Raw genomic sequence first — 23,348 nt, forward strand, 5'->3', positions numbered from 1 at the left:
CATCATCCAAAGTTGGTTGAATGCACAATTTTTAATCACTAAACATTTCACCGAAGTAGCAAATTCTTCACGCGGTGAGTATGACAAAGCGACGGAAACATTGCCGTTAGTTGCATGTAATCCTGCGACGGCCAACGATACCTTCGTTAGGTCACTACCTAACATCAGAACTAACAAACTGCGACGAGAATAAGTTTACCTAGGGAAGAGATCTCCTTTCTCCTGAGAAATCTTGTTCCTTTTCCGTGAAAACGTCTTGCTTTGGAAAATATACATACCTTCATAGTATGGTATAGGCGCATTTTTCTATATCTGTGGCGGCTTTCTTACCTTGAGTGTAATTCCAGACTGGTCAACGGTGACCAGCTGAGGTTCTTTGCCCTGGTACTGATATCCGGACTGAACAATGAAAGGCGGCAGGAATACGGACAGAGTTACGTTGAGAGCCTCGGCAGAAGAGTACGCTTGGTGATACACGGTGATATTGTAGCTGACAGAATCGCTATACACAACAAAGCCGAGAAGCCGTATATATCAGTGACCGACTTCGGATTGCACTTGAAGAGTTGACTGCTCTGGGCAGAATCGAGCACAACACTCTTTTATTTATTTATTTATTTATCTCATTTATTTATTTATTTATTTATCACATTTATTCGGTGTAATAAAAAAATCAAATACAGTAAAACAAATTACACAGTCCCTGTAGCACAACACTCTTTATTCTAGCCAGATCAGCCAGATATTGAAACGCATCTATGAAATGCAATCTTTACCTGACAGAGAAACAATCTAGAATTGACACTGAGATATCAAAACCATGTGATACGTATACTGAGTTACCCTAGCCTCCAAATCTCGTCAGCGGAGCAAATACTACGTATCGAACTTTCAAAACCCCCGCTGTCAAAAATGGTGCGAACCAGCACGAATGTAAGCTTATCAGTAAGAAACAGTTATAATAACATATCCACTGATCGCATGGGTACGAAAAACTTTAAAAAAGTGCTATAAGTAAGTAAAGTATGAAAGTATGAAGAGATAATGACGGTTTCGGATATTATCTTATTTCTTCATGATTGTAACATGTAACGTAACATACGATATGGATATACATACATACCCAACAACAAGACCAGTCACTTCACTGGTTTGCGTGACGTTGATATCCAAATACGGTCGTTCCAAGTTGTCACGTGACACATTCATGAGTTGGTCTCCAATCCAAATCAGCTGATTTGCATAAATGACACCAGCGCTGAACCAAAGAGCGGCACCGTGACTGTTTTCAAGGGCGTCGGTAATGACAACCTCGACGCTCACGGTCACCGTGTCGTCGTCTTCCATCCATTCATCCGTGAATCGTGTGGTCCCTTAGAATTTAAAATCATGGCAAGATTAGATATTGGACTGTAAGGAGCAGCATGATCTCGAAGGACGCTGGGAAGCTGCCATGCCAGGCAATACTATTTATACTTCTGCATAGCCGACGGTACATACATTCCTGCTATCTGTCACCAAATACTTATTAAGCATGGTATGTGATTCGCCATATGTAACAATCCAAAAATCCGATATTTCCGCGTGCACAATATTCGGCATGACCTTCATTAGACCTAATTCTTTCTCTCAGTTAACTCAAAAGTTGACGCCATACGAGAATTCTCCATTAACTGTTGCATATGTGATATCCAGCAAGAAACAACAAGTTCGTCATCTATGTCCTAAAATCGACGAATAAGAAGTTTTCGGTCGCCATGTGATGCTGCAAATGTAACTGTGAATCCTTTTCAAGCTTTGTGTATCTACTAGTGCATCCATTCCATCAAAGAAAAGCAATTTTTGGCAAAATTATGCGTGACTTTTGAAAATGCAAAAACAAAGTTTATAGTCTTGGAGGGTATTACACGGGGTGGAGCTAAAGCACACCACACATGTTTTTTATCTGGCCCGATTCCTCTGCCCGAGGTACGTCAAAGTACAAAGTATAAGCCTTGCCTATATACTGTACAGCTCATTCGAAAAAAATGAATTCCAGTGCGGACTAGAATCCAAGTTTCAGTTATCGTAACTTTCACCATCATACATGTGCATATTGGCTGTGTTAACAATGTAAGTATAGGTGAGAATCTCGCATTTGACGAGTTTCCATCGCCATCCAACCAACCCAAATCCCTGTGTGGCGCCTGTCTTGCACAGTTAATTTTACAAGTGTGAAATTGCACGCTGTAGGTATTTCCGATTCATCTGTTCATTATTCTTTCGTATCGATATTCATGGCGATCGAACTGTAGTCTGTTTCTTGACCCTATTTTTGTTGTGCAACGCATTCAGTAATATAACGGGCCAGGGAACCAGACTAATCGAACTGTATAAATAACGTTCTGAATTTATTTACAAACATTAAGACTCGCCATCCACGACAGTACAATATAAGTCATGACGCCACATATTTGCATGGACAAACCATCCTCTATAGTTAAAACACGGGCGTCAGCCGCATTCACTGTTGGAACGTCACTAGCACTATATATACACATTTATATTGCGTGGCCTTCAAGGTGAAAATCAATGGTTGACCAGCATAAATAAAAGTAATCGTAAAACAAAATCTTAAAAAGTAATTCCCTTTTGAGATGTGGCGTTTGGAACGACACGAGGTGAGCTTATTTACGCAGCCAAATCAAGAGGCGTGTTAATTCATTACCTGCATTGACAACGACACCGAAATCTATCCAGGCCTGGTCATACTGAGAACTGTTGTCCGAGGAAATGAAAGACGTCTGTACGTTAGGATCGACGCATCCTATGTTTCGACCCCAGTGGACGACATTGACGGCTACAACAGCCATCTGCGCTGTATCAGTAAATGGAAGGTCAACATCAACGGACAGTGAGGCTAGCCCGACCGGTAGAGACATGTTGACGTCGTAGAAAACAGTGTCGCCAGGACGGGCACTTGTGAGAACATTCGGTCCTTGCAGGTCGAAAGACGCCTGGAAATTAACACAAACGTATTGATCTCACTTGATTACGTCAACAACAAGGAATCGCTGATTTGTTAAAGTTGTCAAGTTGACGATAAGATGTTTGTCTATAGCTTAGCTGGATCTGCTTAATATATTGAAAGTTGTTAATTTCATCCACACCAACACAGAGTACAAATGCATTGGTAGGACATAGATACATAGATACATCATACATACATACATACATACATACATATTACATACATACATACACTCAAAACGCACTCTGTAAAATCATATCCTTCTCTAATGTAAATAAAGTTGACTTATGTTAATTCTGAGCGGAATGTATTATTGAAAAAAATATTTATTGAATGATTTACAGCGTACCGTATCGTTTGCATTTAATGGACCGATATCAAGCAAATCAGCTGGTGAAATTGAGTCGATAGAGAGTACAAGAGTGTCTGTATTGGTAACAATACCATTAACACCATCATCTTGGATCAGATCTGCATTTAATATGACACCACTTCCAACAACCAAATCTGGTGAATTCATAACTCGGGCAAAAACAGCAAATTCAATCTGCAGGTTTAGAAATGATTAGATTATCATTATAATGCCGCAAATACACAGTGTACATTGACTTCTGCCTCATCATTAGGTCTCCCTGTAGCGTACTTTGCCACAATACAACACTTGACGTTCGGGCTAACAATTTGATAATGTGCATCTTTATTAGGACAGCAAACATGTCGTGGCGCTGTCTTGCGGTTCTGTAGCATGAAGATCATAAGCTCGATCCACACTGTTAAAAGTCCGTGTACACTGCAATCTACCTATCAGATATTTATTCCGATTGAAATTTTGGCTTACCGTATTTTCCGATGGATCATATCCTATGAGTGGGTCGCCGACGTTGCAGATGTATCCGATGTCCATCGTAACCCTGTCGTTGGTTCCATGAACTCCACTGAAAGTATTCAGGACAAAGATTTTTAAATAAAAGTAGACACAGAGTGTCGATTTATATGTAGCCATGTGGAAATAATGAAGGAAGATAACATTGTTATAGACCAACGTACCAAAACGAATATAGATAAATAGATAGATAGATAGATAGATAGATAGATAGATAATAAGATAGATACATACATACTACATAGATAGATAGATAGATAGATAGATAGATAGATACATACATACATACATACATACATACATACATACATACATACATACATACATACATACATACATACATAACAATCAAACTGCGGATCGCATAAAGCTTAGTCCTGCGGTCGAGTCATGCCAACTCACATTTCTGAGGTGCTTTCGAATGTACTTTTAGCTACCACGCATTTCAAGTTGCTACCTATGGACGCTATCCTGACGTCGCAGATTGACAGGTGTCCTAGGTTCGGACTGTCCACGTAGAAAGACACGTTGTATGGCATGGAAGTGCCAACGGGTACCTCTATCGTTGTTATTGCTTTGAAGGCACCTCCCCTGACGATTATCGATGGACTGTCTAGATAAATATCAAAGACTGCAGTTCCATACAACTGGAAGAAAAGACGTGAAAACGGAAAGTAATCGCGATATCTACCTTCTCCGATCTGTTGAACAGCATCTCAAGAACGTTTCTTTGTCGTTTTACCCCTCGAAGTGCATCTCTCTCTCTCTCTCTCTCTCTCTCTCTCTCTCTCTCTCTCTCTCTCTCTCTCTCTCTCTCTCTCAGGGTCTGTGCCCGGTTTATCTCGCAGCTTTATAATCTTTTCAACACAGACCGTAGGTATCGCTGAAGGGCCATGTTTTGAATTGCACACCTCAGTCGAAACATTTTAGACAGTATGATGCAAGAATAGCGTTCTGCATGATGATTCACAATCCCTCAACAAATTACTGCAAGTTACTTTTCCCTGGTGACCAACATACGATATTACACATATTTTTTGCACATTTTGGCCGGTTGCCACAAGTACTGAAATAGAAATGTGCTGTATTGTATCTCAACATATTAACTAGTTGTTTTAGCACAAACCACATAGCAGATGGCCAGCCGTAATTGATAGTCCTGTATGAAATCCGGACTTGAACTTTACTATTATCGCTACTTCAGTAGCAGCGTAAGTTGTTGTTGCTTTTGTTGTTGTTGTTGCTGTTGTTGTTAATGATGATGATGATTTTAATGGTGATGAAGATGACGACGACGACAACAATGGTGGAATCCGTAAACTAAACGCATTACAGACGACTAGTTCATCTGAGTATAGATGCATCGTACTTCAGCCATACGATGCACATATACATTGTCATAAATTTTTACCAAATCATAATGTCGTAGTAACAAAGACGATTTTGATCGTTGAGGAGGAGGATACAGTCATAGTCTTGAAACGAAAGTCACAAGAGCGGTTGCACGAGTACAGTTTACACTGGTAAGGGGATGTTTTGTATTTCCGCGTCTTTTCGATACATTCATCCCCTGTTTCTCGCATTCTATGTTTACCCTTTCCCGCCCTCCTTTTTTGTTTGCCCATGTCAAACACTTGCTACATAATGCATGGATGGTCATTCGGTTTGCTTTGGGAAACTACCCACACGTCATACAATAATGAATGTAACCAGTACATACCTGTGGCTGTAGAAGAGAGTGGGCAACAGTCAGGTGATACTGAGCGTCCCATTCCAGCGTCCCTCCACACACATATGAAACATTGACCGAGAACTCGGCTCCGTCGTAGGCAATGTTCAAGTCAGCTGACAACTGAACCACCAACTCGAAGACAAGGAAGTCTTCTTGACTGTCGTATGTTGGGTAAGATAGGGAACCTAGTGTAGAGAATATAATTTAATTTAATAGTATATTTAATGGCATATACAGATGCACATAAATGAAATACGGGAGCAAAGCTGTAATATTTAACATTCTATCAGTCAACGGAAGAACACTGAAGAGTCAAGTGTTGTACCAGTAAATCACAAAGCGCTCAGTAATTTGGTAACGATGGTTTCTGATCTCGCCAATGTTAACTTATTTAATTTGTATTCCTCTCAGGGATCGGGCGGACGGCAATTTGATGGTCACGAAACCAAGTTGTGTTTGTTTATTGGCTTTAAAGGGACGACACTCGTATCAAAGGACTGCCTGCCACGACCACAGCGTGACACCGGAGCCTAAAAGGGACACTAAATGCATGAAACGCCGTGAAGAATTTCTGCTTCCGAGTTTGATAGAGTAAGTATCGGGACAAGTAGGTATAGAAATACACTTTGGAGCTAAAAATGGCACCCTATGGTGAATATGTTGTTTTTGTAGTAAGTTAGTGATTTCACAATGATCTACTACAAAACAAAAACACAGAGAAAGTTTACTTAATTGTTTTTTTTTATTTGACTTTGAGACCTCTGCCAAGTTCCTGGGCTTCCGCTTGATTGATCCTTTCAGAAAGCTATACCGGGGCTAAGTTTATCCTAGCATTGAGATTGTGCTCAACATCAAAAGGGGTAATATTGTTGGCAGGAAGACATATGATAGAACAAGTACCCCTTTTTGGATTCCTTGGTTTGCTTCTACAATGACAAGGAATGAATCGGGGAATATGGGAATGAGGTAGAGCCACTCTCTTACCGATGTTTAAGGCTGACATGCTGTATGTAGCCTTCACGTTGGTCTTGCTGTCTGCGCTTCTTTCATACTGGGGACTTATATCTTTGCTTTCATTGAGACAAGGATAGTATTTACCAACTTTAAATCCTTCAAGTGCACAGATGTGCATTGTGTCGTTCACTGTGACTGCGAGGGTAAAATATGCCACGTAGCCGGTCGGAACTCCGACGTGTATGTGGAACTTGGCGAAATCTCCCGGCGCTATTTGGTTAGTGGACGGGTATACAAGTTCAAGGTAGTTAGCTAGCCCATCAACGTTCTGTCGATAGAATGGAATAAATAATCATTAAAGTGACTCGTTTGATGAACTAATAGAAAATGTATTTCGATATATAATAAGTACATCGAATATTGTACAAGTTCACACGATATATATGTAAACATAAATTACTTCAAATAAGTAATAATATCCGTTACTTTAGTTTCACGCATCTTGCAATCTTCAGATTGACTTCATATATATATATATATATATATATATATATATATATATATATATATATATATATATATATATATATATATATATATATGTGTGTCTGTCTGTGTCTGTGTCTGTGTCTGTGTCTGTGTGTTTCTCTGAGGCCGAATTTGCCAACAGGCTCTTTGGAACAATAAGTTCATTGTAGAAATAAACGTAGGCTGTCGCCCTAATGGCAAGTCAATGGGGGTATACTGTCAAATTCATGCAGTGTATTGGGCATACAAGGAAATATCTGGCAGCAACAATCAACAAAAGTTTGAATTCGAAGAATTGCCTAGACATACTGCCACTCACCCCTGGAAGATTCGGAAGAGAAGCACCTGTCGTAATAGTTTCAACAAGTGAGTGTACGATACTTCCTGATGACGAAGTAACATTGATATCGTAAGTAGGTCCGTAACTTTGACCCTTGAGGACGACAACGAAATCGATGATCATGACGTTGTCCATGAGGTAAAAGTAAGACGACGAGGATGCTGTATTCGAAAGCAAGCCAAGATTAACAGTTGCCTCTCTGACGAAACCTTGTCTGAAAGGATAAATTTGGTTAGTTTAGAGTTACGGGGTGTTCAAAACTGTAAGAAAAAGCGTTATTTAGTAACCAAGAACAATCACATTGACAAGGAAGGGAATTCTGCGTAATTCCACTCGACGATCGCAGTTCAAATGTTAGACTCATCAAAGTGGTTAATGCGATGAACCGTACTCCTTATGCTAAGTTCAAAGGATCTATTTGATTAAGGTGATAGGCTATGCGCCTCGAAAGTGAAAGACTTAAACGTTTGCTCAAACTTTCCTCAATGAATCTTTCAACCATTCTCTTTCAAAATCAAGGAGAAAAATCGGACGGGGGAGTCACCGTGCAAATTTTGGTACTGGAGAAACAAATAACCCAAGTTTTTACTGATATTTAAAATTCAAAATGGTCGCCATCCCTATGTTAACTCTATGGAGCAAAAATAAAATTTTCTATTTCCAAAAAACTAAGATAGTGAAAACTTTTCTTACACCAAGAGCTTTAAATGAACCCCCACAAGTGGTAGATCAGAAAAGAATTGAAAAAGTTTGAGAGTCCGAATATCTGTCCTCGAGGCGCATTGAAGTAATGGACCCAGACCTTGGAAAAGAAACACCAAATTGCCATAAACTAATCAAGTTTGATAAAGCAAAACAGGTTCACATTAAAATGTACGACTACATTGTGGACATATCGAGTCATATCAAACATAACATTGAAACGCAACTGTTCTCTATATTTTATCGTTCTCGTACCCAGTTTGATCTCAACTCTTGGTCAAGTATGCCTTAGTATTGGCTCCACTCACGGAAGATATATGAAAACGAGAACAGAGCCTTGCAGCTCTGCGACACAATAGGTAAAGACAAATTGACGCGGATGGGCACTTTGAAGTGTGTTGTCCTTCTGCCAAATTTGAATAAAACGGTCGTCTTATAGCTGCATTTGATCACTGATAGGCCTATGACTGTCATAGTTGTTTTCCTAGTACAAAGTTTGACACACGTGGAGTGAAACGTACCTATAATTCGACACAGAAAATAATAACAGAATAGTAATTCGACAGCGGCATTGGATCATATTGCAAATCAAATTCACCTGAGAGTGTATGTGACAGTGTATTGTCCTTGTGCCAACTGTCACTGAATTTGTTACAGACATGTCTGAGTTGTGGCTCTTCATTGAAAAAAAATATACAAAATGGCTTAATTGTGGTTATACTGGATTGTATATCTTACAATGCAATGCATAACCGAGAATGTCTGATCAAATGGGCAAACTTTAGACGACAAAATCTAGTCAAAATCTATACTTTTCCAAGTACGTCTGATTTTGATTTTTAACTCAATCCAACAATCCGTTGTTTCGATAGCGGACCACTGAAATTTCAAACAGACATACACACACACACACACAACACTGGCTGAAATCGGTAGGTTATTTGAATTATTCATCTTCAGTCACTCGGTACGACTATGGTTGCGTGAAATAGACTGAGTTCAAACTGAAAAGGGGTTGATTTATGTAAATATTAATGGAGAACTACGAAACAGAGTCTGACATGAACTGAGTCATTAAATAAGCATAAATCAAAGTGTAAATGTCTATTAGATTCCTTTAAGTAATTTCCAAGACGGTGCCTACTACAGAAGTTCTTCCATGTTCTTGCAGTAGTTCTCTACAGTATACACTGAAGATTGGAATCCACTAACTCTAAGATTCAGTCGGTGTACTCATCGTGTGCTCTGTTTTAGTGATTCAACAAAGCACACTTCACGTGCACCAAAGCAGAAACGACGACCAATTAGTTACGTCATGTTAATACTCACTGGACAGTATACTCTATATTGTCGTTGATGGCGTCAACATCGTTTAGGGTACAGAGGAAATTCTCTCCGACGAAAGATAATCTGGCCTCGCAGATTGACAGTGCGGGAGGAGAGCCTTGTAGTCTTGCGTGGACGGTGAAGGAGTCATATGCCCATCCAGGTGGTATTATCAACACCACCGAAGACGATATTGCTGAGTTTGGATAGATGTTGCCATTCGGACGGTTGCCTAAGGTGAAGTAAGGTATTCCCTACAAATTTCACAATATAAGATAATACAGACAATGAGACAGACATAAATGACTTGTTTCGCTAAGTATTACCCGGCAAGTATTTTGTAATCTCAGAATTGGACGCGGCGGACCTGTGTTACACAAATGGATAATACGGTGTCAAATCTTACGCGATCAGATACCAGTTACAATAGCTTAGAGTCTTTGACACACTGGGTCGGGAAAGTGATTTCATCGATCCAATACTCTATTACCTGCACTACATAACAACTGAACGTAATGTTAGTGATAAGAATTTATCTCGCCTATACTCATATTTATGAGAAATGTGATACCAGTTGAAGGTCTACTTCGATATTAGGCTGCATTCACAATCATTTCCGGGGGTGGGGTTGGGAGAATTGACGTGGGATTTTTAAATATCGAGCGTACTGTATGTTCTGGGGCATTAGCAAGGATTTGGGGACTTAAAGGGGGACTCGAAATGAAACCTTATAGATTTATATGAAATATGTGTTGGGTTGTCTCTGAAATAAAAAAAAAATTCATGGAAATAGACACATTCTTTGTTGTGTATTTATTGTTAAGAATATATCTACAAACCTACAGGTACTTTCTCATATCCACAGAGATAAAACCCAGATCACATGGTACTGCTACAGCCTCTTTGTTCTATGTGTCAACAGAAACCTTAATTAAACTTGAATTCAAGTCCGGACTTGGATTCATTTGTCACTCATAACAATGATTACGGTCTTTACACACATGCAATGTATTTTGCCAAACAGAATACTTGTCATATTAGCATGCTGTGGATAGTAGAACATGAAACTACAGTTGATACACAGAACAAAACGTGAAAATTGGCACTTATGTTAACTATGTTCAGTTTTCCCGACAGGTGAGGTAAGTCATCCTGTTTCCAAATCTTTTTACGTGGTCGCTGTCTTTCTGCTTTACCACATGAAGTTTTCCTTAAGGGGGCGCTACACCAAACACAATGCATTTTGCTCAAAAATAACTTTTTCGCAAATATTCATTAAACTTTAGTTCATTCATTAACCAAAGATTGAAATATCGGTTGGGTTCACATTTTTAGCTTGTCAAGCAGTTATAAGTTGCGTGATAAACAAGTGTTAATTTATACAAATGTAAGCAAATCACCCGATTTTCTGGCTTCTCTTTTCTCCCAATTTCAAGATTTCCAAAGAATTTAACTCCACTCTGGTTGGATCAAATTATTTGAAATTTTCAAATTATGTTCTTTAAATGCTATATAAAAAGATTATTTTGTTTGGCAATAAAGTTCTCAAAATTTGAATAAGAGGCATTTTAATTTTGCTTTTCAAGATTGTAATCACTGTTTTTGGGTGTCAGTCTTTCAACACATGCCATTTTAGAATAGAGAATGCAAAACAAATAAGTCGTTTTTTTGCTACTTATACTCTTTTTTCACGTGAAATATTACATTTCACAAAGCAATATCAACCTCAAGTTTTTGACTTTATCATTAATACAAAAATTGGGGTTTTCTACCCTAAATACACACCCTTCATCCTTCAAGTAAAATATTGCTGCCATACTAAACTTTAGATCCTCTGCTTTTTGAAACTATACAGTATGAAGGGGTTTCCTCGTCATCTGTGATGAGAAATATAGTTTAAAAAAATTGTGTCGGCAACATGCAGCTCAACGTTACGAGAAATATGTCAAAACAACGTCCCCCTTCCCTGGAAACAAATACACAAACACACACACACCACACACACTCATATATATATATATATATATATATATATATATATATATATATATATATTATATATATATATATATATATATATATATATATATATATATATATATATATATATATATATATATATACATACACTGTCCATACCAAAATCAGGCCAGTTTTATTTTTGGAGGGTATTTCTACATTTTAGCGAGTCAGAAGGGGCATTTGAAAGCGTTTTGAGTCTGTAAGAAGAGGCATTTAAGACAATTAGAAATTTATTATTCTCTCTCCCCCTCCAGAGGTGTTTTGGAATACAGCCTTACTCATACAGATATCAGATGCTCTGGCAAATTTAGCAGAATCATGTGTACTATGCTTTCGAAAGCATTTGTATTCAAAGTTAACAGTGAATTGCTTTGGTTTCGATTTTTACTTTATTGCGTTGAGATGGAGCAGTCTTATTCTTAACGTCATCTGGAGATAAACCGATGTCAACTTGGTCCGAGATATAAATAGGATAAACGTTAATGTCCGGAAGTTCCTCACGCCAAAATAGGTGGACACAGTATACAACAGTATTTAGCTTGTCTCTAGATTTAGACCGAAATTAAAGCGGGTCTATACTTCGAAGTTTTAAGTTTCTTAAATCGCTCAATCTTGAACATTTAAAGACAGTGCCTCCACCATAAGAGGGACTGCGATCCAAGTAATCTTGTCGAAGACATTTTATTCGCTAGAGGAGACGTCATGTTCGAAAACAATAAAATTTCAAACAGTTCTCGGAATACTGTATAAACTGCTATCGCAACCTTCTTCTTAGCAATGATCCGTTCCGTAATTTATTTATGAAATATTTCAAAATGTTTGAAACTAATATGAAGGAATGATTTGCCGGTAAGTTTTTATTTGTTTCCTTGATTTGATTAAAGGTTAGTACCAAGCTTTGAACGTACACATTCCTCAACTAAACGTTCATTGGCTGACGATATTTTCATGGAAAATAAGTCCGAGCTTTTTAATAATATCTGTCGTAGAATCAGTTTCACGGGTTTCAATTGGTGATGTGTAAGATCAGGTGTAACATTTTAAAATACACTTACCGGACCTGAATCTGGTGAAACTACAGTCAACGATTTCCGGACCTGGTTTGAATTGACATGGGCAATAGGTTCCACTATTGACCCGGGAGAATTTAAAGGATGATCTTCGATTTTCAACACACTTCGGATGGTCAGTTTATCGTCGTCAGGCCCGTTACGCAGTCCTAGGTTACGGATCGCCGAGAGATTGATTGCCGCTCGGTCGTTGATCCCAGGGTCGCCCCTGGAGGACAATGCCACGTGCATGTCATAGATGCATGGAACGTTAAAACCCGTTGACAAAAACCAGACACCGCAAATGCTCATCAAGGCTGTCCCATCGAACGGCATATCGAAGATTATTGAATAATCGGCGATTGTATTTTGAGGCAGAGTGATGACGAGATCCACGGTCAGTGAGGAGCTGACAGTGACATTGTCGCCGAAAAGAGTGGTCAATTCCAACGAGTCGGGTTCCTGGAGAGAGAATACCAAAATTGGGATTCAATACAGACAAATGGGGTCTTGTTAATATTTCAAGTACATTTGAAGTTTATTATCTCCCATCAAACAAACAAACGAACAAACAAACAACCCATCCTTAACAATAATTGACCGTTCACGCATTGGTACGATGCACGATGTACTGAAAGATTACGACTGATCAACGAAAAAGTTATTCATTCAAGCAAGATGTAACGCAAATTATACACGTTTCAGCTCACGTGTTCACATATGAGCCACCGATGGCTATCTGTATGCCTGCCTGTCTGTTCGTCTTTCTGAGTGCCTGATGGCGTGATACTTCCAGAACAGCTCATCGGATTTGAATCAAATCTGATACAATGATTCTGCTTGGGAATGGCAAGAACTGATTAATTTTAGGTGAGTGCGGCTTCCATAATTAATAATAATTAGTAGAATATTTTTAAGAAATCAGATGTGATCAGAATGACAGTATCATATTTTATGAATCTTGTTACAGGTGTTGATCAAGGAGTCCATACGTTAGATTTTGATGTAAAGTAGACTTTATGAGTATGGCAGTGTTTATTGGATATTTAATGAAATTCCCAAATAAGGGAAGTTGTAAATCCCTAGTTGACTCCACAAAAGTCGAGGGGACGCCCTCTGTATACTATCATATGATGTTAATGGAGGTCAAGAAGCACTTTTACACAAGCTAATTACTAATTTGCATATCTAGCGATGGCACAGCTTATTTATATGTTTATTGAACTTTCCTAATGAGGGAAGTATATCTCTGCTTTGACTCAACCAAAGTTGAAGAAACGTCTCTGTATACTAAATATACTATCATATAATATTAATGAAAGTCATTTTCAACTTTTAAACTCGCTATTTACTAATTTGTACATTAAAACATTAAAGGACTTTCCCAACCAGGGATATATATCTTAATTTACTTAACAAAAGTTGGCCAACTTTGCTACGTATATTGATGACATATTGATATAAAAACAGTGAAAGACATTTAAACAAATTACACGTCAGCGAATCAGTAATTTGCATACTTAATAAACTTTCCAAAGTGGTGACATAAAAGTGTAAGGTCAAAATTAAGGGAACTTACAAGATATATCGACGGGACAATGTTATGGTTATAGTGAAAGGCATTTTGCATTTGAATGTCAGCTAATTGGTAATTTGTATTTTTAACGAACTTGGCCAATTAGGCAACTAACTCGGAAGAACTTAACCTAAGTTGATGAAAGTTACTACATATGTAGAATACACAAAATAGTAGTGAAAGGCAGTTCCCATTTTACGGTAGCTTATTGATGATTTGCTTGTTACATGATCTTTCCCGTCAAGGTACATAAATGTGGAAAGCCTCGACCAAAGTTGTGAACTTGCTTGGCATATTGATGTTACAAAGATATCACAGAAGTGAAAGATATCTAAGATATCATCTTTGTGTAGGCTAATAAATAATTTGCATATTCAATGAACTTTCCCAATAAGTAATATTGAATAAGAAAGACTTGACCAAAGTTGATGACAGCGCTATGTCTATTGGTGATAAAATTATATGATCGTAGTGAAAAATATTTTGCATTTTAACGTCCAGTAATTGTTATTGTATTTGTATATTTAATGAACTTTTACAATTTGGCATATCAAACTTGAAGGATTTGACCGAAGGCAGGCAAATACACTTGCTACAAAATTGATAATACAATGATATGACAGCAGTGAAAAAAGCATTTTCGTTTCGGTTCATTACTAATTTGTACGCTATTTTCGCAATTAATCTTTATTTACACAATTAATCTTGCTCATGATAAGTTTTAACAAGCGACCTAGCGGCCGATATAGCTCCGCTGTGTTTATGTGGAGAATAACTATTTTTGACACATGTTGATGAAGAAGGTGGAAATCTTTGATAGCTCAATGCAGTGGCCAGAAAAAAGTAGCTAAAATAACTGCAAAAATACACAATCGAAGATTTCATCATACTTTGAATATATCAAATTGGATCATCCCTAAGAACATGTCAACCAAAGCTATCTGATGAGTAGTTTTTTGGAGAATAAAATTTTCTGACCAAAAATGGCAACAATTGCCCCCAAAAATAAAATTTCATCATAATTTCAAAAGATCAAATTTAGTTCATCAATAGAAACCTGTATACCAAATTTCAAAGCTGTTAGACCAGTGCTTTTTGAGAAACATATGTTTTGACCAAAAATAGGAAAAATTGCCAAAAAAATTCAAAATTGCAGATTTCATCATAATTTCAATAAATATCATTTAGTTCATCTATAGAAACCTGTATACCAAATTTCAAAGCTGTTAGACAAGTACTTTTTGAGAAACGCATTCTTTGACCAAAAATGGGAAAATTTGCCCCAAAAATTAAAAATTGCAGATTTCATCATTATTTCAATAAATATCATTTAGTTCATCAGAAATTCAATATATATTACTTAGCTCATCTTTAGAAACCTGTATACCAAATTTCAAAGCTATCAGACCAGTACTTTTTGAGAAACACATGTTTTGACCAAAAATGGCAAAAATTGCCCCAAAATTACAAAATTGCAGATTTCATCATAATTTCATTAACTATCATTTAGTTCATCTGTAGAAACCTGTACACCAAATTTCAAAGCTATCAAATGAGTAGTTTTGGAAATACACATTTTTTGACCAAAAATGGCAAAAGTTGCCCCAAAAATACAAAATTACAGATTTCATCAGGATTTCAATATATATTACTTAGCTCATCTGTAGAAACCTGTATACCAAATTTCAAAGCTATCAGACCAGTACTTTTTGAGAAACACATGTTTTGACCAAAAATGGCAAAAACTGCCCCAAAATTACAAAATTGTAGATTTCATCATAATTTCAACAAATATCGTTTAGTTCATCTGTAGAATCCTTAAATTTCAAAGCTATCAGATGACTAGTTTTGGAAATACACATTTTTTGACCAAAAATGGCAAAAATTGCCCCAAAAATACAAAATTACAGATTTCATCAGAAATTCAATACATATTACTTAGTTTATCGATAGAAATCTGTATACCAAATTTCAAAACTGTCAGACCAGTCCTTTTTGAGAAATACATTTTTTGACCAAAAAAATGGCAAAAATTGCCTTAAAAATGCAAATTTGCATATTTCTGCACAATTTGAACAAATCTGAAATAGATCATCCCTAGGGACCTATGTAGCAAATATCAAAGCTATCTGACCGGTTATTTTGAAGAAGAAGATTTTGAAAGATTTTTTTACCGAAAATGACAAAAATTGCCATAAAAATACAAATATGCAAATTTCAGCACAATTTGAACAAATCTGACTGAAGTCACCCTAAGCAAACTGAATATCAAATTTCAAAGCAATCGGACAAGCGATTTCAGAGAAGAAGATTTTTTCACCAAAAACGCCAAAAAATGCCTTAAAAATACAAATATGCAAATTTCGCCACAATTTGAACAAACTGAAGTGAGGTCACCTCAAGTGAACTGCATATAAAATTTCACAGCAATTGGACTTGCGGTTTCAGAGGAGAAGGCAATTGTCGACGGACGACGACGGACGACGGACGACGACGACGACGACGACGGACGACGACGACGGACGACGACGGAAAATCAACCTATTTGATAAGCTCCGCGTCGCTGACAGCGGAGCTAAAAAGTTGCAGAGTCGTAGCAATAATGTCAGAGAAAAGTTTTAAGTTACAGAAAATTGCAACATATACATGTACAACGGAAATTTGAAGGAGCAAAGTTGGCAAGCAGAGAGCAAGATTCATATGCGTAAATCTTGGCCGAAGGGGGTTGAAAGAATTATGTGTTGAGGACAAGTCATTGGGTTATGTGGTAGTAAACGGCTTTTGCAATCGGAACGGGATCGGGGGGGGGGGGATTTCCCAGTCAACAGTGTAGGTAGTGTAATAGAAGTAAGTCAGATGGGGACTCTTTAAATCGAGCGGGAATACAGATGCGAACAGTTTGCTTGTGCCCATCTAGATTTAAAGATTTTAAAATGAAATACAACTGTCCATTAGCATATGAAACACAACTGATAGCAATATCTTGATATTGCCTTGTCATCCATCCACCCCCCCCCTACAAACACATCAATGTAATGCCTTGTTGCTTGCAGAGCTATAGATTCAGCAACAATGTTACACGCTTTGTACATGTGCAGAACCATGTGAAATACATTGAACTCTTGTTCAAATGTAGAAGTTGGAAGGAGAAGAAATGAAAACTCTCCGACAATTACAGAAGGGCTCAAAAACTGCGACAACTGTATGTCTCGATATAGCCTTTGAGTACTGTGTCATCGATCTGGGGCTAGTGGTGATCATGCGCAGTTTTGATTCAGTTCATCCAGGGATACGTTTTCCAGATTCTTGGCATAACAGAGTTTTACGATGAACTCCTTCGCTGCCTGTAAAACTTTCTGCGACACATGATTTGCAACGGCAGCTGCATTTAACCCTAGTCAAACTGATAGAATTCGACACTCGATGAAAACCATCTAATTGATGGCATTCAAAATATCGTCTTACAGTTAAATTATTCTTATCAAACGGGAAAGTTGGGTCTTTAATAGTTTGTAGGTAGGTAGGTAGGTAGGTAGAATTTAATGACGGAAACGTACGATGAAATGTCAAACTTCTCCTTCAGTTAAAAAAAATCGCTCAGGGAGGTCAGATCTATCTAAGTTTGTTGTACTACACACTGAAAACTTTTTTCCACTTTGGACTGACATTTCTGAGTGTGATAATTGTGCATACTACATTGGGCTCAAGAGGCACAGTCTCCGACAAGTTGCATACTGGTGTCATTGACATGAAACACTGACGTTTCCCGAAAAACAGTTCTTTCCACCACGTCTTATTATAGAAATGGTGGTCGAGAGCTTGTGAGTACAAAAGCAACGTTGAATAAAGCTGAAGTGTTGCGTGAAACATTCCGGCATACTACGAATGCCTATCATCCGATATCAATTTCATACAGGATATTTAACCTTTAAATTCATCCTTGCTGCAAATTAGATGCTATTTATTAAGGTATGAGCAAAGAGTATGTTTCCAGCAAGAAGGCGCCGTGGCTTAGCTGGTTAGAGCACTGGTTGGTGACATCCAGAGACCCCAGGTTCAAGTCCGGGCGGCGCCTATGATATTTTCCTATTGTATATCAATGTTTGCCCCTAAATAAAACACTTTTGCATCGTGCAAAAGCGGTCTCGTTTTCTCTTCTTTTACATGATGCAGATAAAATCGGTGTCACTCATGAGAAAAATGATTGCGCATTAGCATTTTAAACGTTAAATTTCGATTCTAATTTTCCCTATAAATTCATTGAGATACTTTCGAATTGAAAGTAATATACAGTATTGGGACCAGAATGATCCCTTTCGTAGATTTAAGGCGAAAAGAAATGTAACGAAATAGAGCGCAGAATACAAACAGCAAAGGCGCCGTGGCTTAGCTGGTTAGAGCACTGGTTGGTAACATCCAGAGACCCCAGGTTCAAGTCCGGGCGGCGCCAAGATGTTTTGTTCTTTCGACAATACTGCTCATTTTCTTACCAAGGAAAACGAGTTGAGATATTTGAAATTTTTGTTTTATAATTGTAACTGAATATATTGAACCAGACGTGAACATTGAATCTACTATTTATACCAACATAGTAAAATGTCTTACTTTAGTCTGATACCGAAGTTTCCTGAAGACAACGGTATTCAATTTTAATACTTCAGCTGCTCTTTATTATGTCAAATAAAGAACAAGAGCCATTATTGGCATCGAAGCAAAGATGGAAGTAGTGATTTTCAATCCTTACATGTAAAGTTGTCAACCGCCAACCTTTTCATTTTTATAGTCATTTGTGGACAATAACAATAACAAGAATATTATATTTTAAGGTTCTATTAGGGTTGACGACACGTGGATTGACAGACATCCAAACACTGAGCAATTGTGCTAGTTATGTTTTGTACTATATAAAGTTAGTTCACATCTGATTATGTTAATTGTCATATGATCAAATGTTTCGACAATTGTCTTCGCTTTGATCTCTGCATGAATTGAATTGTGATCATCAATTAAACTGCCAGTATTAAATAAACATTCTGCTTGTCGTCTTTATTTCCGTCGTAATGATTAGAAAACAGACGACAAAGCTCACTAGGTATGTCGAAGTTTTGCTGTCCATATTTGTACATAACTCACAGAGAAGGCGCCGTGGCTTAGCTGGTTAGAGCACTGGTTGGTAACATCTAGAGACCCTTGGTTCAAGTCCGGGCGGCGCCTAAACATTTTGTAACCCTTTATAGTTTCCTTCAATAAGCACCACTTTGAAAAACCACAGTCCCTCCACGTGGGTGGAGGGACTGTAGTTAAACTTACTATTTTCGAAACACCTGACATCACTTCTTGGTCTTTTGGCCAGAGGTCCATATATCTTTCTTTCATGAATTTGACTTTGTTTGTGTACTGTCTATTAGCTGTCTGTTCTGTGCTGCTTTGTGTCTATGTTTACAACTGTTGTCTTACGGGTTCTGACCTAGTGTTATTGGATTACGGATTGGTATGATTGCGATTATTTTTTAACATGTAATAATAATGATTCCAATTTGTTTGTTTATAGACGTTTCAAGCTGGATGAGCGCACGTGTTGCCTTTGAGTGTTCCTCCATTGTTTTGCCATTATTACAGAAATCTTTCCTCACTTTGAACATGATTTCGAGTGTTTTGGCAACACAAAAAGTTTTAATTATTAATTTCATTATATTCAAAGATTAGTAAGACGAGGTTGACTTGAGCAAAAACTTTGACAAAATACAGACCACAATCCTTGCAAGGGATAAGGCAAAGGCTTTATCCCCACTACCTAGCACAAGGGTCATTTCAATGATGAAAATCAGCAGAAAATGTTTTCTAAGTTGTATTCTTTGACGGTTATCAATGGACTGTTGAAATTGTAATACTTTTTTAAAAAAGGCAACAAAAATGATGTCAATAATTATAGAAGCATTTCCCTTTTTGAATGTCCCAGAAAAAATGTTTACTTCCATCTTAAATACACATTTAACAAAGTAGTCTGAGGAAATCAACGTGCTTTCAGACTGTCAGGCTGGTTTTAGGAAAAAATATAGTACTGTCGTTAACAGACATCAATTGCATTGCCAGTATTAAATATACAGTCTACTAGTTGTCTTCATTTCCGTCGCAATGCTAGAAAATAATAGACGTAACTTTATAGATATGCCAGAGATTTCCTAAATTATATTGAGTTCCTTAGCAATTCTACATATGTGTAAACAACTATCAGAGAAGGCGCCGTGGCTTAGCTGGTTAGAGCACTGGTTGGTAACATCCAGAGACCCCAGGTTCAAGTCCGGGCGGCGCCTAATTCTTTTATCAATACTTTATATGTTTTCTTTTTAGAATTGTTCTTATTTCACAATCGTATCAACGGGTTGAGGTTCTCGGAATCTGTTTAGTTTGTTAACTGGATCGGATACCCTATAGTTGCTACCTCTGGAGGTACACACCCTTCTTGTTCTGGTTTTTTATGCAAAACTAACACGATCGAAACTAATTTTTGAGCATAGGATCTTTTAATTGTTCAAAATTAACAAAAGTGGTAGGTTCTCTAGAGCCGAAAGTTGCAAGATTTCAAATTAGCTATAAATACAAGTGAATTGCAAAATAAGAAAAGTAGACGAGCTTAAATTTGCCGATTAAACCAACATTACTACAATATCCAATTCTCCAAAACTGATTTCAGTCCTGTTCACTCCAGTCTCACTTTGACCCGTATTTGAAGGCCATTGTTTCGTTTATATAAAGGAAGAAGCAAGGACCGCATTAATGTTTTGTATATCTTTCTAGTTTCCTTTGACAAGAATGTCAATTTTTTCAACTTTAAGTCTAAGCAGGTACACTATCTTGGGCAAGGATATGTTGAACTAAGGAGCAATCAAGGACCACACTTGCTATGAGACTCCTGTACTGTATTTTACAATCATTACAGTCGCACTTTCTAAACGCACTTTCTAATGATCCAATGTTGACTTATGGTAATACTCGTAACGAAAGACAAACTGTTGATCTTAAAGTCAAGTTTTCTGAAAGGAAACTTTACACCATCGTTTTTCATAGTCTCCAATAAAAATCAGGTATCAACGTGCAAAGTTGATGATTAACTTGATAAATAGCCTCTAACTAACCGATGTCTGAAATTCAAGATGGCCGCTATACAACGTGTAACTTGAAACGCTTTGGGAGTATTAAATTTTTCATTAAAAATAATAAATACAAAAAAACAAAAACAAACAAAAAACAACAAGGTATGGTGAAAACTTCATTTACTGCACAGGCTTAAAAATAAATCCACGCTGACACAGGCAGCAGAATAGCATTGCGAAAATTTCAGTGTCCGAAAAAAAAAGCTTTTCCCGGGACGCGTCCTACCTTAAAAAATATTTAAAGAGATTAATATTCTGTATTAACATTTCAACCAAGGACAAATACAATATGTCACATATGAATACACGCATTGGGATCGAGTTCGGTATTTCTAATAATAGTTATTCAGACGAAATTTCTCATTCCATAAGTACCTGAAGCTTTAACTAAACAGATTGTCAAAAGAATATTATTCGCGGTGCGTCGTAAACACTTTGGACCACAGTAACATCGCAAATATTGGCAAATGATCAACAGATATATGGCCAAATAAAATAAATATGTGTGTTTTCGGTAACCCAACCTACCCTATTAAAAATTCCAACCATAAACTTTTTTCTCATTTTCAAAATTCACGCATTATTTTGCCAAATTTACTATTTTTCGATGGGTAACACTGAAATAAAAACAAAAACTAAGAACAGTTCCCGACAGACACATCCTTTTTCCCAAGGGCTTGTTAACTGAAACACATTTTTTCCTACGCCTAAAACATTATATTTTATGGCATAAATAGCCTACTTGAACTATACGTATTCGAAAACTGTCATATTTATACGTGACGTTGTTTTTTTTCGAATTTCAACAATGCCATTAATACGGTTAAGATATATTAGATTGGCATTCCATCCAGCTCCCGTATATCTGTCCCAAAATATGGCTGCTTCAAATTATAAATGAATAACATAGGACAACACTACAGCAGACATAGTTTCATGCAGATATAAACATTTCCTAATGCAGATTAAATTTCATATAAAAAATTGTGCACATAGCAAAAGAAGAAGGCGCCGTGGCTTAGCTGGTTAGAGCACTGGTTGGTGACATCCAGAGATCCCAGGTTCAAGTCCGGGCGGCGCCTAATTGTTTTGTAACCGTTATCGTTTTCTTTCAAGTAATTTGCATTTTACTAAAAGGGTGAGGTTATAGCAAACTCCTGTACAGTAAGGTTTTTCTAATGTTAAACTCGACTTGCTCCAATTTTAAATAGTATTTAAAGTCACAATTAATACAAGACAGCTTATTCACGCTTCATCTTTACTTTGTTTTAAAGAAAAAACAACAGTAACCTAAAACTATGTAACATGCTCATTAAAACACAAACTTCTCAGTCTTCTATGGTTTAAATCGATACCATTCAGCTGTATCTTTCATGCTCATAATGATTAAGTCTTTTAAAGTAATTTTTTGATGTACGTTCATTGCAAACACTATCACGGTCTCACACATCCTACAGCGTTATCAGAATGATCACAAACATGTAAGCATTGGATGTTAATGTATTATGAGCCAAACATCAACAGCATTTTACCATTGACGCCTACTTCACGGTAAAGACTAAATCGGTGCTCTGTCTCTTCACAATATTCTATTTATCACAAAACGAAGCTGTTCCTCACAGATGCCATAGATTACGTATGTACAACCAGGACAACATATGAAAAAAATTTAGTTGCAGAGATAGAGTTTCATATTCACATCTGTGCACTACAGTCGCAGAGAAGGCGCCGTGGCTTAGCTGGTAAGAGCACTGGTTGGTAACATCCAGAGACCCCAGGTTCAAGTCCGGGCGGCGCCTAATTATTTTATTACTACTATCTCTGTTTCTTTTAACAAATATTATTATCTCACAATTTTATCGACGGGTTGAGGTTTCCGGAATCTTTATAGTTTGTCAAGTGGATAGGATACACTAGATACAACCTCTCGAGGTTTATACTGTTCTTGTTGTGATTTTTCTAGTGGAACACTCGACTTACAGGTTTATACTGTTCTTGTTGTGATTTTTCTAGTGGAACACTCGACTTGTATCACTTTGACCTGTACTTGAAGGCATTTCTTTCATTTTATA

General features: G+C 37.3%; 1 protein-coding gene and 5 non-coding genes across 6 annotated transcripts in view; 5 read left to right on the forward strand and 1 right to left on the reverse strand.

The window, feature by feature from the left end:
* Nucleotides 1-23,348, reverse strand: part of LOC139134976 (uncharacterized) — a 40,081-nt gene that overhangs the window by 12,164 nt on the left and 4,569 nt on the right. The window contains exons 5-15 of the mRNA XM_070702095.1: nt 12,553-13,008; nt 9,479-9,729; nt 7,427-7,661; nt 6,610-6,907; nt 5,614-5,810; nt 4,296-4,540; nt 3,849-3,945; nt 3,360-3,557; nt 2,708-2,996; nt 1,124-1,373; nt 331-502 (exon numbers count right to left, since the gene is read on the reverse strand). Of these exons, the coding sequence (XP_070558196.1) occupies nt 331-502; nt 1,124-1,373; nt 2,708-2,996; nt 3,360-3,557; nt 3,849-3,945; nt 4,296-4,540; nt 5,614-5,810; nt 6,610-6,907; nt 7,427-7,661; nt 9,479-9,729; nt 12,553-13,008 (2,688 nt within the window). The remainder of the gene's footprint in view (nt 1-330; nt 503-1,123; nt 1,374-2,707; nt 2,997-3,359; nt 3,558-3,848; nt 3,946-4,295; nt 4,541-5,613; nt 5,811-6,609; nt 6,908-7,426; nt 7,662-9,478; nt 9,730-12,552; nt 13,009-23,348) is intronic.
* On the forward strand, nt 18,123-18,197 carry Trnah-gug (transfer RNA histidin (anticodon GUG)). The gene has a single exon. It is a non-coding gene; the product is annotated as a tRNA-His (tRNA).
* On the forward strand, nt 18,498-18,572 carry Trnay-gua (transfer RNA tyrosine (anticodon GUA)). The gene has a single exon. It is a non-coding gene; the product is annotated as a tRNA-Tyr (tRNA).
* On the forward strand, nt 20,362-20,436 carry Trnay-gua (transfer RNA tyrosine (anticodon GUA)). The gene has a single exon. It is a non-coding gene; the product is annotated as a tRNA-Tyr (tRNA).
* On the forward strand, nt 22,284-22,358 carry Trnah-gug (transfer RNA histidin (anticodon GUG)). Its single transcript has one exon. It is a non-coding gene; the product is annotated as a tRNA-His (tRNA).
* Trnay-gua (transfer RNA tyrosine (anticodon GUA)) lies at nt 23,001-23,075 on the forward strand. The gene has a single exon. It is a non-coding gene; the product is annotated as a tRNA-Tyr (tRNA).

This window comes from Ptychodera flava, chromosome 6 (assembly GCF_041260155.1).
Source record: "Ptychodera flava strain L36383 chromosome 6, AS_Pfla_20210202, whole genome shotgun sequence".
Classification (NCBI taxonomy): domain Eukaryota; kingdom Metazoa; phylum Hemichordata; class Enteropneusta; family Ptychoderidae; genus Ptychodera; species Ptychodera flava.